Genomic DNA, 13,739 nt, shown 5'->3' with positions numbered 1-13,739 from the left:
GTATAGTAGTAGTACCATCCAGCCCATCGACCCAACCCACCCCGCAATGCAATCGCAACTTACATGGCAATCATGATGCACATATACACCTTTCACGGTTATCCTTACTTAGTTCCTAGTTCCACGCCTCAATTTCATACAATTTGTTGTCGCTTTCTCCTGTTGTTACCCCCCGTCCTGTCCTGTCTTGTCTCCCCGCTATGTCTTTTCCCCCTGTTTTTAGTTTTGTCTTGCTCTCTGTGGTTCGATCGTGCCTTCTCTCTGGTGTATGAACATGTTCTTTGGTTGTCTCGAAATAGGGCTCGTAGTCACCGTTGTATATTTTGTTGTTGTTAATAATATATATAGGAGGTTGAAGGCTTTGGATATATCGCCTGCACGTTCCGACGATTCTGCTGCGAGAGCGACAGTGGAGCATGCGGGCGCTTACATGTGGCTGTTCAAAAGTTAGTCAGCGCCCTTCCATGCTAACATACGCAAACAGAATTGCTCATAAATTTGCGCTGACCGACTCTTGTTCATGCAACGACGACAGCAATGCCTTGCTGAGTTGCCTCGCGCGCAGAAAGGCATTCTTTCAGCTTTTTCTGAAGTCGTCGCAGAGTAAACCAACGCTTCATTTTCGCTAGCAGCGTGATGGCCTGCGGGCTCTGACCGATTTCTAGATAGTAGTGAAAGCGACAGACCATATTCTCTAATTTCGCAATACAAATCATGTTTTCCCTCCCTCCATAAAGTGCAAGTTTGTCCTGTTGAGCGAGAGTTGTGTCGGCGGGATCTTCCTTTCAATCTGACGTGCCAAGTATCCATAATCCAAGGAGATAAGGTCGCTATTCCTTCAAGCCTAAATCGACGAGATGGTCTTTGCAGGTTCGAGCAGACGAGTCCCGATGTTCTTGAGTTCAATATTCCAACTGAGATGTGCGATTTTCAGAGGAGTTGCAATTGATTGCGAGTGCGATAGTACAGAATGAATGAAATATAGAAAGCCTATGCCTTGTTCTTTGCCTCCTCTGCAGCAGCGACGGCGGGGTTGACCTTCTTGCCATCCTTCCACCTGATACGAGGGGGAGGTGCACGGTTGCGGCGACCCTCTCGGGATCGGACACGGACGACTGGATGGCCGATTCATCAGGAAATCTCTTTTCATAGGGAGATCTGGGTGCATACCGTGCGAGTGGATGGCGCAGGAGACGCAGTATGCGATTTTGATGTACAGCTTGGGGATAACGTACTCTGAGAGCGTAAAAAAGTCAGTCTTTTTAGTCATAAGCAAAATGCATAGCAGACGCACCAGAGTAGACGCTAGCCTCGCTGAGATCTCGAACAGCAGCACTCTCGACCATGTTCCTCACGGTGAATCGCTTGATGGCCTTGTCCTTGGGCACGCATCGCGAGCAGTTGGAGCATCGGACAAATTTAACGTGGCCACGTCCCTTCTTGTTGCGACCGCCGGATCGTCGTTTCTTGGTCTGCAGAACGTTGTCGTTAGCAATGCCGTCCCGCAGAGCATCCAAACCCTCCCTATGCGCATCCAACCCAAATCCACCGAATCGACGCCCCCGAACGGCGTCAACGAGTCCAACACACCCCCTCCAGCATCCAGAAAGACAGAATGCGGCTCACCATTTTGAGTGTTGTGTCGTGAGCGTTGGAGGACGATGCGAGTGGGTAAGTTGTGTTGATGCTTGCGTGTGGCTGGCGAGTCTCCGATTTCGGATCAACGGCTTGAATTGCTGCCGAGAACAATGGCCGATCGTGAGTTTGGCTGTTGCTTGCTACCAGCCTTTTGTTCTTCTGTTATAAAAAGAATAGAGGCCATGGGGATTGCTCGTCATTATCTTCCTTTTCGCTACTCTAACTCTGCAAGCCAGGTGCTTGCAATACGACATCCGAATGCGTCCACGACTTGCTCTCGCTCTCGCTCTTGCGGCGCTTCCTGTCGTCTTCAGCGCGCCAACGACTAACTCTGAAATATTTGCGCAAGATGCACGGGATGCACAGAAGCTGAATACCTCCTACCGAACCATCAAGGCTGATGACCCCTGCCCTAGTAAGTCCAACATACGTATCCCCCGGACCTGTTACTCATTGATTTCTAGGCGGTGAAGCTGCTTGCGTCGATAACGCTATTGCTAGGTGTATTAAGGGAAGGTGGGATACTTCCCAAACATGCGGACTCGAAGAGAAGTGCTTTGCAGTCCCTTCTCTTAAGAATGGCCTGGTGCGTGCGCCCTTTTTTGCGACTGTAACTGGTGTTCATCGTCCCTCTAGCTTCTTGCTTGCACGACCGAATCCAATGCTTTGAAAGCTTTCGAGGAAGCGAATGTTGAAGGCGGGATTTTTGGACCCGAAGACACGAACTCTACCGTCTCCTCCAGTCCGAGTGAAACACCTACCTCCCCTTGCCATACTCCGATTGTCGAAAAGACTACTACCGTTACTGTCGAAGAGAAGACTGTTACAGTTACTGCCCAGGCCACCGTCACAACGACCGTCCTCCCCCCTCTCGTCACCTCCCAAACCACAGTAACTAGCACCATCCCACTACAAGAAGCTTCGAGTATCCTCTCCAGTATCCGCGCTACTTACACCGGTGTCGAACCTACCGCTTTCTCCAGCATCGGCGTCAGCTCCGAAGCGGCGAGTTCATCACCGACTGCTTCGCAATCCATCATCTTACTCACTGCTGCACCTGCAAGTGCAACTGCCAGCGTCAGCGCCTCGGCGGTCCCTGCTGTGAATTCAGTCAAGGGCCCTGGATACGGTTACTGAACGCACACACCAAGGTCAATATGTTATTGTGTAAATTATCGCCGCGTAATGACCCCCACACGACCTACGACGGAAGCAACTTGCTGGACTTGTTGCTTTCGTTGACGCCATTCTTTACGACAACCACGGCTACGCAATTGTACTTGTAGGGCTTGGAGCATTAATCTGTTGTATCTGTAGGGATTCGGATGTGTTTTTATGCTGTTGTAGATAAGGACTATATAGTTAATGTGTCGTTCGGAGCCTTACCTCCCTCTGTTCAGGCCGTACCAAACGCGGTTAAGTCCAAAGTCCTTCGCGCAGAGAAATATGGCCCCCAAGTCCTTTCGACCCCTCCCTCATCCCAACACTGTCCGAGGGCACCCTATAGTTCGTCTTGTTCTGGTCTTCTGTGCTACCACGCTGACGCCAGCTCCTATTACACCCACAAGTACCATGACTATGTCATCGATACCTCCACTGGCCCTCCATAGAAGCAGTACGCTTCGTTCCAGCATTTCTTCAGTTAAGCGCTCTGGCGCTTCGGTATTTGGTGGCTATGCTGCTCCCGTGAGAACAATCGCGGCGAAAGCCGGTCACAATCCTGCTGGACCCTTCGCGGCCAGGGACCCTCGCTTTGTTCTGTTCTGGAAATATTGTTTCTGAATTCTTTTGTATTTTCTGCACCCGTGAAAGGGCTTCTGAATGCGGTCCTTGGTACGCTGCTGTAGAGATACACAGAGAGTAAGTTCTAGAAGCCTTTCTGCTTGACGATTTCTGACGGCACTTCTCACATATCCAGGTTCGTTTAAAGCCGTTCGAACTACTATGAAATAGATTTCATACGACTTGGAAAACTCCTGCTCGAGGAGGAGCCGTAGAAATGGGTCTTTAAATCTCCATTTTCTACACACTGAGCAACCATGGCCCTTGGTCATCTTTTCCAACAATTACAGTGCGCTTTTCCTTGTTGCTAGCCACTGCCTGCAATTGTTAACATCTTTTCCCTGCTAGCACAGTGACGCTGTGCACCCTTAGGAATGCTGTGGCCATTAGATGCTAATACATCTGGTTCCTGGGCCGGTCTCCGGTAGCCACTCTGATTGTCTGCGAGATAAAAAATGATTAAGGCCGCCCGGTCCTTTATCTCTTTGCAGTTCTCCATTCTTGTTAACTCGTCCTTTCACCCTTCAACTTCCTCTCATATCTCTCATCCTTATACCCCTCTGAAACTAACTCCTGTCACGTCTTTTCGCCATGCAACCCAACCCCAAGCGTACCAAAGTCGGCATGGGGCTCTTCTCGACCCGCAAGACTCACGAATCTGACGACGAAGACCCAGACCAATTAATCGCAGAGCTGTTGCAAAAGGGGAAACCGAAAACGCGACCAGCTCCTTTCTTTGATGACGACCCGCGATTCCATGGGGAGCGCACGCCTTCCAACCCTCCAGAGGCAATGCAGGACGACACGCCGAGGCCCCAATTTGTTCGCTCTGAGGGCAAGACGCCGTACCTTCAGCCTTTGGAGGACGATGAAGAGACTAAAGGTGGATTTATTGCCGAGTTCCTTTCAAAATCGAAAGAGAAGGGAAAGGCCAAAGAGCAGCCAGAACAACCGATAGCCGACGTTAGCCTGCTTGTTAAGCCTTTCCGAACGGCCTCCACCTCCACCCCAACTCAGGCATCACGGTCTCCGCAGCCGTCGAAAACTACTCGTCCTGACGAGGCATCATCACGGCCTTCCAATCGAGCAAGAACACCCGCTCCTGAAGCAGGACCTTCAAGCGGAGTCGCGTCTTCGACGAACACCACCTCTTCCAGTCCCCAGCCGGCTCCAAATTCGGATCGGCAGATCAAAGCACTTCCAACCAGGAAGCTTCAGCAGCCTCCTCCCGCTGCCCCCCTCGTTGCTTCTACCCAGCCAACGACCAGCAACCCTGTCCCTACGGCCACCCCGGCTCAAGCTGCAGCGAGATCAGAATCACCAGAGGGGGAACATGGAACCTATGAAGAAACCGAGGACCCCGTTCCTTTTGGTATATATACTTTGGTGCAGCAATTTCGAGCGCGCTTCCCCGACCCATCTTATTTGTGGGGCCCAAACTCGATCATATTCAAAGTGCGGTCCATCTCTAGCGCCATCGCCGATTGGAAAGGGTCTAGGGATCCCGACCTTTCGTTCCTGCAGGTTCAGGAATATCTTAAGCAGGCTTCGCCTCAGGAGGTCAAACGTGCGAGGGAGTGCGTTTATCGGGCGCGGACTCAATCGCATTGGCTGGACGAGCCTCGCCTCTCTACCGTTAAAGACCAACTCGACGAGGAAGAAGAGTCGGGCACAGAGGACTTCCTCTTACCTATTCTTGAAGCCAAAGAGGACGAGGGTAGTAGCTCCCAGACATCCAGCGATGGATCAGAGGAGGAGGAGGACGACGACATGGAGCAAGTCGCCAGCATTTACGAATCTCCTGCAACGTATGTGGTTAACTTGTCAAGGCTGGATATGCACTCACCTCTGTTGCGCCGGATAGAATGGCTGGCGACGGGGATACTCGCGTACCTCGTGTTCCTTCTCCATCGAACATCCCCTCTCCTCTCTTCACCCAAGCTACACTGATCGACAGTTCCGCTCTCCCAATTGGGCTTGCAATTCCTCCTATCGACACCTCAACCCACAGCCTACCTCTATTGCTCCAGTCTGAGTCAGATCCGTCTTCGCAAGGGAGCCCTCCATCGACTGAGTCGACACCTCTCGTAGAGACGCCACCCCTGCATCCCGAGCTGGATCAAGCGCAGATTGCAGATGCAGATAATTCAACGGGAGATGTATCGGATTACGAGTCCCAGCAGCTTCAGGTGCCACCCCCTTCTATGCAGCCGCCGGATAGTATGTCGAACGAGGACAAGGACAAGTCTGGATCCCACGCGGCAGAGGGGGACGGTCTTTTGCTCCGTAAATCGAGCTTGGAGCCTGCGCAGAGTGAATCCCTTCCCGAATTTGTGGGGGAGGGGAGTCTGCCCAGTTCAAAGGAGAGTAATAGCGGCAGCGTGACCCCGAAGGCGATGGTGATAACTGGCGATGCTGAGAACGGTGCCTCCTCCGCTTTTTTGGAAGGATCGCCGAGAGGCACCGCCAGTGGCGCTTCTCCCGACCCTGGATTGCAGCCTCGGCAAATGGATGAGTCGCCAGATGAGATATTAGGTTCTGAGAACGCTTCTTTCCACGAGGGATATACGCTTGCCCAGACTGAAGACGACACTCAGATGGTCCAGTCTCCGACTGACTCCATCCCGATGTCCACGTCTGTGTCCATGGACGACGACGGCTCGGACATCTTGCCCCAGACGATACCTCGACCCACATTCGATTTCCCTCCATCTCAGATTCGTCAGCCTGCTTGGGATCTTGGAAATAATGACGAAGATGAACTTATGGATACCCTTTCGACGTCAAGGTGGGTGCTCTCTTTTTTCTCTTGCATATCCGACCTTCCTGACAGGGGTTATCCCGCATCTTTAGACATCGCTTCCGGTATCCCGGTGACTCGGACGATGAGGATTCCGAGGGAGACTTTGTAATGTCGGCTGGACAACCTAGCGCGGTCGCTACAACAGTTGAGGACGAATACGACACCTTTCTGAATGATGGTGCCAATGAAGATTCTGAATCCCTTCCAGCCAGCCCCATGGATAGTGTTCATGAAACCGGAACGGAAGCCTCAGACCCCCTCTGCGAGACAGAAGAAGCCTCAGCCGAACATGATAATTCCGCAGCCACAATTCCAAGTTTCCCGCCAGGAATCTCGGATACCACCACCATGAACGAAGCTAAACCCCTTGGACACTGGCTGTCTGGACAGTCGGTGAAGATGTGTTTAGATGGGGAGAGCGAAGGCAAGGAAGACGGAAGGCAAGTCCCACTTTCCCGACTCGCATATTTCTACAGGCTTGCTTATTGTCTTGTTTAGTGTCGATGCTGCGAATGCAGGGGTGGACGTGGAGGACGATGAGCAAGCGCCTAAAAATGATTCAGGAACGGGCGAAGTTAGCCCAAATGATGATGGTGAAGAGGAAGGGGAAGTAGTGGAACAGGTGGAACAGGTGGAACAGGTGGAACAGGTGGAGAATACGAGAGAGGAAGAGAAGAGGGAAGTGGAGAGTGGAAAGGAAGATGAGAAGGAAGAGCAGAAACAAGAAGAGAGGCTGGATCAAGGTGCGGAGAAGGCGGAGGATAGCGCGCCCCAGCCGGAGTCCGAAGATGGGCCTCCTTTACCCATTGCAGTCAATCTCTCCTCGCGACACTCCTCACCGCGGCGACGTCTCGCAGGTCAATTCCTTCCTGTCTCAAAGCAATTCCTTGGTCATGTACCAGAATCGCGGGGCAAGATTCAAGCTCAAGCACCAATTCCCGATCGCGACGGCCACTCGAGAAGCCCCAACCTCAATGTCTCCCCGCAGACACACCAACCCCGCAATTGAGGTCGCTTCGCTCACAGGCGTCTCAAACACGGCGAAGCTCGAAACGACTTCCAGACGCGCCCCGGGTTTCCAAGATGGATGCACCTCAAAACACCGTCCAGTGCGTACTGGTTGTCGAAGGAAGCCCAAGCATCTGGATTCTGTCGGCTCAACACAAGCCAGTCTGGGGTCACGAAGCCATCCCGCTGTTCTACCTCGTCTGGGCGGACTTTATCCCAAAGGAAATTGTCGACAGCTTTGGTGGGGGAGTCATGGGACTCTATTGCAGGATGGCACTTCTGGTGGGCGTCGTGTCAGAGTGGCTTTTGTTCATCCACGGACTGGCGCGAAGTTCAGGCATCGCCGCGACTTTGGCGCCCTACCCGCTTTGGGCTTTGTTCGACCTCGAAACGGTAGCGAGGGGGCTGATCACGGTCCTTGTGGTTCCGTTGTGGTCTCTCGCGCTTGCGGTTAGGACGGTGTGGGATTCTGGCGTGAGCGATTTTGTGTCGGCCTCGAGGGAGTTCTGGCAACTGGGTATGGGTTGGCAGGTGCACTTGAACCAGCAACTTCGTCTTGGGCTCATTCTGGGCGTTGTTGCGAGCCTTATGTGGTGATGATAGACGTGAGCTTCGGACTTTAATCTACCGACATGTATTTTTCTCTTGCGTTCAACCATACCTTCTCTGTCGCATATCAATTATTATGTATCATTCGTATAGGAACAGTAACCCAAGTTATTGGGGGATAGTTCGGAGCCAGGTCGTCGGAGCTCGTACAAGTGGGCGCAGAGAGTCTCCAAATGTTTTTATCGCCTCTTCCATTCCCTAAGACTGTTTCAGCAGCGCACAATCGTTCCTTGGACCAGCACCGAAAGAGAAAAAGAATGCAAAAACGACTCCGAATCTTGTGTCCGACTCGGTCAGACATGAAGCCGCGAGAAAGTATCGGGACATTCCGACCGTCGGCATGACGGCAACGGTCGGCTCCAGTTGGACCAGTTGGTTCCGCGTTGTTCATTGACCTTTGGCCACCAGCTGTGGTTTCGCTTTTACACCGACTGCCGATGACAAGATAACGCCATGGGGACTCTGGAATACCCCAAGCTCTTATCTCTGGCGCTTTGCGCGCTCTCTGGCCTGATTTGGGTCAAGAAGAAACCACGATTCTCCCATATACTTCTCCTGGCGCATACGGCGTATATTGTCTACCAGCTGCTCATTGCGTTCCCGATGAACGTGTTTACAGACTTGGGCGTACCATTGAACGGATCTGCGGAACTGTTGAGGATGCGAATGGCCCGGCGGAGGCCACTGGATCCTGAATTGGAGGGGTTGTTCAAGCGGTTGGGGTCGTTGGACCATAGACTGCTTTATGTTCGGTTCGTGTCACTTGATTTAGCTGGTTGTGGAGGACTAACGAACGTGGATTAGATTTGGACATGATATTATTGCGGGGTGTGACTATTGCCAGTCGTTTGGTGATTATGCGTTGTTGGCGCTACCCCGGCCACTGCTAGCTTATATTCGTGAAATGGCGTTCGTTGGGGTGAGTTGTTCACTCAGCTGCTGAGACAACCATTGAGCTAAAGGTTTTAACCAGGTTCTGACGCTTCCTGGGTCCCCGAAATCACACCTTCGACCTCTGGGGCTTGCAACTCTGATGCTCTCAGCGCTTGCAGAAGCTTATTTCATCCTGTCAGCTACCATTTCTATCAAACCGCAAGAAGAGCCTCTCATTACGATGGTGAGACTCAACTAACTACCTACCTGATACTACATAGAGCTTACCCGACCATGCGTCAATTCCAGTGGCACGATACCTTTCTCCGCGCACGGCTAGCCCTGTTTTTGCTGCTTCCTTTCCTGCTCCACCTACCCCGGATACCATTCATTCACCGAATACCGATCATCTCCACTTTCCTGCCCATACCCGACCCCCGAGCCTCGCAGAACCGGATACCAACAGGGCGCGTGCTGCAGCGCCTTCAGAGCACGCTCGACCATCTCGTCCCCGGACTCCACCTTCTCAAATACACACGGGCGGCGGTGATGCGTGTGCCTGCGATGCGGGACCGCGCTGGGGCGTGGTGGGAGGGGGAGAAGAAGGAAGGAGATGCGGTGCTCGCTGATGAGGGGTTCAAGAGGACGGCGAAGGGGATGCAGCTGGCGTATGATGAGAAGGATGGAGTGTTGAGGGAGAGCACGAAGGCTGCGTTGAACTCTTTGATGCCTGGAATGGTGCCCAGCGAGCATTGGAGGAGGGAGGGGACGTGAGTTTCATTGGTTAGAGAGATCGTATTCCATTTCGCTGCATTCGCACACAACTCGCTGGAGAGAAGGTTGAAGGACTGATCCATGACCGTAGGGGTGATTCTGGGTTCGTTTGGCCCGCCATTTTTCGTTTGATCTTTTGTGCGTCCATCGTGGTGCCTTCCCCCTTTCAGTCCACTGCCTGCCCTTATCATTCATTCACAACGTCCATGTCGATTCATTCCAGTTCGTACCAAGCTGTTTGTGGATGGATTTGGGAACGCAACCCGATCCGGTATCCGAGCAAAGAATTTATTCTGTCCGGGTACGTCCAGGGATATTGAAGGCATATAACAACGTCCGTGTCGGTTCATTCCATTTGTGGATGGATTTGGGAACGTAACCCGATCCGGTATCCGAGCAGTGAATTTATTCTGTCCGGGTACGTCCAGGGATATTGAAGGCATATAAGGACTGAGATGCTGGAAATGCAACTCGAATCCTCCCGACCTGACCACCATGGCCAGCTTAGCGATCGCCGCTGGCTGTCTCGCTTTCTCTTTCTGGCTCTATATCTGGCTGAACGACCATCGGGTGAATAAGCTCCCCGACCCCATTCGGTCCATGTCGCTTCAGCACCTCACACCGCAAGAGGTCCGCGACGAACTTCGAACAGGAGGCTCCAAAGAAAGGGAGCTCGAAGTCCAATTGCCTCCCAGCACTGGTCGAAAATACATTGTTGTCGGAGGAGTAAGTCCTACCCATTCTCAGGAATGGCCTCTGTTCCAGTTTCCGATCAGCTAACCAGATCTCGATCATCAGGGTGGCTTCTTGGGCGGGTGGATTGTTGCCCACTTGCTGAGGCGAGGAGAAGATCCAAAGCGCATCCGAGTTGTAGACCTCGCTCCAAAGCCAACGCACCCTGCCGTGCTGGACGCAATGGAGACTCGGGGTCTCCAATACATCACCGGTGATATCACAAGCGCCAAATCCATTGAGAGCGCCTTCTCCGCCTCGTGGAAGGACGGGGCCGAAGTCCAAGGCGCCGGAATTACGGTATTTAACACCGCTGCCTCAATTCGGTTCTTTGAACGCCATACCGCATTCCTTTCTCGATCGACACCGGTGAACGTTTTGGGTACTCGCAACGTGCTCAATGCGTGCAGGACGGTTGGCGCGGATGTGCTCATCTACACTAGCTCTGCCGGTGTTGGAACCAAATCCGTCAGCCTGCTGCAATGGCCCTGGAAGACATCCCCGCCGAAAGATCTCTGTCAGTTCGTCAACGAAGACCCAGCGCGGGGGCCCAGGACTCTGGACGAATACCCTTCCAATTATTCCATTACCAAAGGCATTGCCGATAACCTCGTCCGCGACTTTGACAGGACCCCTCTCGACAATGGGAAGATGATCAGAACGGGCTGCATTCGTGCAGGGAATGGAATATACGGCGTCTGCGGGTCATTCGCTGAGGCCCACCTGTCCAGATCTTGGACACCTCAGTGGTTGCACAACGTGGTTCACTCGTTTGTGCACGTCGAAAACTGTTCCCTAGCTCATCTGCTTTACGAACGACGTCTACTCGACGTGATGAATCAGGCCGCTGTTCCCTCCGACGATCCAGCATCTGCTTCAAAACCTCTCTTACCCGACATTGGCGGACAGGCATTCTGCATCACTGATCCCGGTCCTCCAATCTACTGGAACGACATGTACACTATCTTCGAAACTCTTACCGCCGGCCGATGCTACTTCCCTTACGTCTCCCCAACTTTCGTCTTTCTAGTCGCCCACCTCATCGAGCTCTATTACCTCACCCACTACTTTGCCACTACCTCGTTCCCCGTTCTCAAGTCATTCCTTCCCCCCATTACCGGAGAGATCTCCTATCTTCAACCGGCAGCCTTGGGGTCGAGCAATGTTCATATCATTGTCGATGATTCGAAGGCAAGGAAGAGTCCTGAAGAGGGTGGACTGGGATACAAGGGTGTTTGGACCACACGGGAAGGATTTAGAAGAATGTGGGAGCAGTACGAGAAGATGGATAGGAAGGCGTCCAATTCACGGTGGAATGGAAAAGTAACCGAGCTCGAGCCTGTCGGGTATGGGACCAAACATTAAGCGGTGATGTGGCTGGTTCAAGCTGAAGATGGCTGCTCGGAATTTTCCTGACAGGGTTCTGTCACTTAGATTTACTACACACTGTTTTCTCGCCTTTTTTCTTTCTTGCACCAATTCCTTTTCACCTTGCATTGATTTTCACATTCGCTGTACACCTCAACATGTGTATGAACCAAAAAGCAAATTCTGTGGCTGTACTTCATGTATACAATAGCCTGCCGCCCCGACGCCCGTGCGGTAATGATGATCGAAATGGTGATTTGAGATCCTGCACACGTGAAGAAGAAACGCCCGAAGCGCCCGCGCCTTGCACCAGGCGCGCTTGTTTCGGATGGCCAGATTTGGGCTCTGGTCGCACGGGCGCTTGACAACCCCACCGAAATAAATAGGCAAAGTTGAACAAACACGTCACCATCGTACCTGAAACTCCCTGGGCGCATCACAAACCCAATTGAATCCGGTGCGGTCGCGTTCAATAAGTCTGTACCATGCCCACTTTCTGTCTGGTTCCTATCTCCCACCCATGACGCTTTCCGACACGCTGGCAGCCGCGGCCACTGCTTCGCTCGCCACCCTCGGGCTACTCTCCTCGTACACATGGCTGAACGATAGGAAAATTGTACCACGCCCACCACCTATCAATCAGTTGGGCCTACAACCAATCACGAAGGAGGGGGTAGAGGACGCTCTTAGAAGGATGGATGAACGAGAAGAGGAAATGAGGCGACAGATGCCTCCGAAGACTGGCAGGAGGTACATCGTCGTCGGAGGGGTAAGAAACCGTCATTTTACTTCAGACGATCAAAATAAGCTAACATTGTTGATGGTTGAATCCTTTTTGCGCAATAGGGCGGATCCCTTGGAGGTTGGATTGTCGTGCACCTCTTACAGCGAGGCGAAGACCCAAAAAGTATACGGGTTATCGACCTTGCACCCACACCGATGAACGACACCATTAGCGAGGCTATCAAGAACGATGGACTCGACTACATCTCAACGAGTATCACCGACCCCGAAGCCACCCGAGAAGCATTCTGCGCTCCTTGGAAAGACGGTAAACCTGGAGGTGCGACAGGCATCACAGTCTTCCATACAGCCGCAGCAATCAGGTTTTTTGAACAACATCCGGTGTTCTTGCGCCGCTCATCTATCGTCAACGTGGATGGGACACGAAATGTCCTCGAGGCTTCGAAGATCGCTGGTGTCGATGTTCTTGTTTACACAAGTTCGGCTGGCGTCAGCTACAAGAACTTCTCCTCACTCCGTTGGCCTTGGGAAGGCCCTCCAAGAGAGCTCTACCAACACATCAACGAGGACACAGTTGGTCCCAGAAACCCCGCCGAGCACACCTCGAACTACAGCATCACAAAAACCGCGGCGGAGAGAATGGTACGAGGCTGGGATCGAACACCGGTCACGGATGGTTCTAGCGGTACCAAACTGCTGAGAACGGGTTGCATCCGGGCTGGCAACGCCGTCTTTGGACCCAGAGGCGGAACCTTCGTTGAAGGCTATCTGGATAGGGAATCGACGCCGACCTGGACTTCAAACGTCGTCTCGTCGTTCCTCTACGTGGAGAATGGAGCACTCGCTCACCTTCTATACGAGCGTCGTTTGCTGGACTTGAAGGAGCCAACACCCGCTGGAAGAGCACGCACCCTACCAGATATAGGTGGAAAATCGTTCTGCATCACCGATCCGGGACCGCCTGCATGCTACAGCGACCTGTACATCACCTTCAATACCCTGACCAAAGGAAGAGTGAAGTTCGGTCATACATCTCCAACGCTGATGCTTCTCCTTGCCCACCTCATTCGTTTCTATGTCCTTTTCCAATACTTCGTAACCGCCTTTATTCCCTTCCTCAAAGGTGTCCTTCGACCCCTACAAGGAGATATCGCTTTCCTGCAACCTTCAGCATTCACTGCGAGCCTCGGCCACATCATTATCGATGATTCACGAGCAAGAAAATCCCCAGAGGAAGGAGGGCTGGGATATGAAGGCGTCTGGACGACTTGGCAAGGATTCGTGAAGACGTGGAAGGACCACGAGGACCGAAAACAACTGAAGACCGGTGGGAAGAAAGCTTCGCAGGCAAGCGGTTGGCTTGGGTCGGGCGCTTCCTGGGAGAAGTGAGACAAATAGAATAGAACGG

General features: G+C 52.6%; 7 protein-coding genes across 7 annotated transcripts; 6 read left to right on the top strand and 1 right to left on the bottom strand.

Annotated features, from left to right (window-relative positions):
- Positions 1 to 893: 893 nt before the first annotated feature.
- CC1G_11326 (40S ribosomal protein S26) lies at positions 894 to 1,655 on the bottom strand. The gene is made up of 4 exons (XM_001838951.2): positions 1,627 to 1,655; positions 1,295 to 1,472; positions 1,171 to 1,236; positions 894 to 1,115 (listed from the first exon to the last, which is right to left on the bottom strand). The coding sequence occupies exons 1-4, from the start codon at positions 1,627 to 1,629 to the stop codon at positions 991 to 993; spliced, it is 372 nt and encodes a 123-aa protein (XP_001839003.2). The 5' UTR covers positions 1,630 to 1,655; the 3' UTR covers positions 894 to 990.
- A 241-nt stretch (positions 1,656 to 1,896) lies between these two features.
- On the top strand, positions 1,897 to 2,775 carry CC1G_11327 (hypothetical protein; the record flags this gene model as incomplete). Its single annotated transcript, XM_001838952.1, has 3 exons — positions 1,897 to 2,053; positions 2,103 to 2,224; positions 2,275 to 2,775. The coding sequence occupies 3 exons, from the start codon at positions 1,897 to 1,899 to the stop codon at positions 2,773 to 2,775; spliced, it is 780 nt and encodes a 259-aa protein (XP_001839004.1).
- A 1,236-nt stretch (positions 2,776 to 4,011) lies between these two features.
- Positions 4,012 to 7,232, top strand: CC1G_11328 (hypothetical protein; the record flags this gene model as incomplete). Its single annotated transcript, XM_001838953.1, has 4 exons — positions 4,012 to 5,228; positions 5,285 to 6,208; positions 6,274 to 6,612; positions 6,722 to 7,232. 4 exons carry the CDS (start codon positions 4,012 to 4,014, stop codon positions 7,230 to 7,232), a joined length of 2,991 nt encoding a protein of 996 aa, XP_001839005.1.
- A 74-nt stretch (positions 7,233 to 7,306) lies between these two features.
- On the top strand, positions 7,307 to 7,828 carry CC1G_11329 (hypothetical protein; the record flags this gene model as incomplete). Its single annotated transcript, XM_001838954.1, has 1 exon — positions 7,307 to 7,828. The coding sequence occupies one exon, from the start codon at positions 7,307 to 7,309 to the stop codon at positions 7,826 to 7,828; it is 522 nt and encodes a 173-aa protein (XP_001839006.1).
- Positions 7,829 to 8,250: 422 nt separating this feature from the next.
- Positions 8,251 to 9,487, top strand: CC1G_11330 (hypothetical protein; the record flags this gene model as incomplete). The annotated part of the gene is made up of 4 exons (XM_001838955.2): positions 8,251 to 8,592; positions 8,645 to 8,759; positions 8,814 to 8,957; positions 9,023 to 9,487. Exons 1-4 carry the CDS (start codon positions 8,294 to 8,296, stop codon positions 9,485 to 9,487), a joined length of 1,023 nt encoding a protein of 340 aa, XP_001839007.1. The 5' UTR covers positions 8,251 to 8,293.
- A 495-nt stretch (positions 9,488 to 9,982) lies between these two features.
- On the top strand, positions 9,983 to 11,584 carry CC1G_11331 (hypothetical protein; the record flags this gene model as incomplete). The annotated part of the gene is made up of 2 exons (XM_001838956.1): positions 9,983 to 10,213; positions 10,286 to 11,584. The coding sequence occupies 2 exons, from the start codon at positions 9,983 to 9,985 to the stop codon at positions 11,582 to 11,584; spliced, it is 1,530 nt and encodes a 509-aa protein (XP_001839008.1).
- A 523-nt stretch (positions 11,585 to 12,107) lies between these two features.
- CC1G_11332 (hypothetical protein) lies at positions 12,108 to 13,720 on the top strand (the record flags this gene model as incomplete). Its single annotated transcript, XM_001838957.1, has 2 exons — positions 12,108 to 12,356; positions 12,434 to 13,720. 2 exons carry the CDS (start codon positions 12,108 to 12,110, stop codon positions 13,718 to 13,720), a joined length of 1,536 nt encoding a protein of 511 aa, XP_001839009.1.
- Between the last annotated feature and the right edge of the window lie 19 nt (positions 13,721 to 13,739).

The sequence above is a fragment of the Coprinopsis cinerea genome, assembly GCF_000182895.1.
Source record: "Coprinopsis cinerea okayama7#130 chromosome 11 map unlocalized cont3.11, whole genome shotgun sequence".
Lineage (NCBI taxonomy): Eukaryota > Fungi > Basidiomycota > Agaricomycetes > Agaricales > Psathyrellaceae > Coprinopsis > Coprinopsis cinerea.
This window is presented reverse-complemented; position numbering and strand designations above follow the sequence as displayed.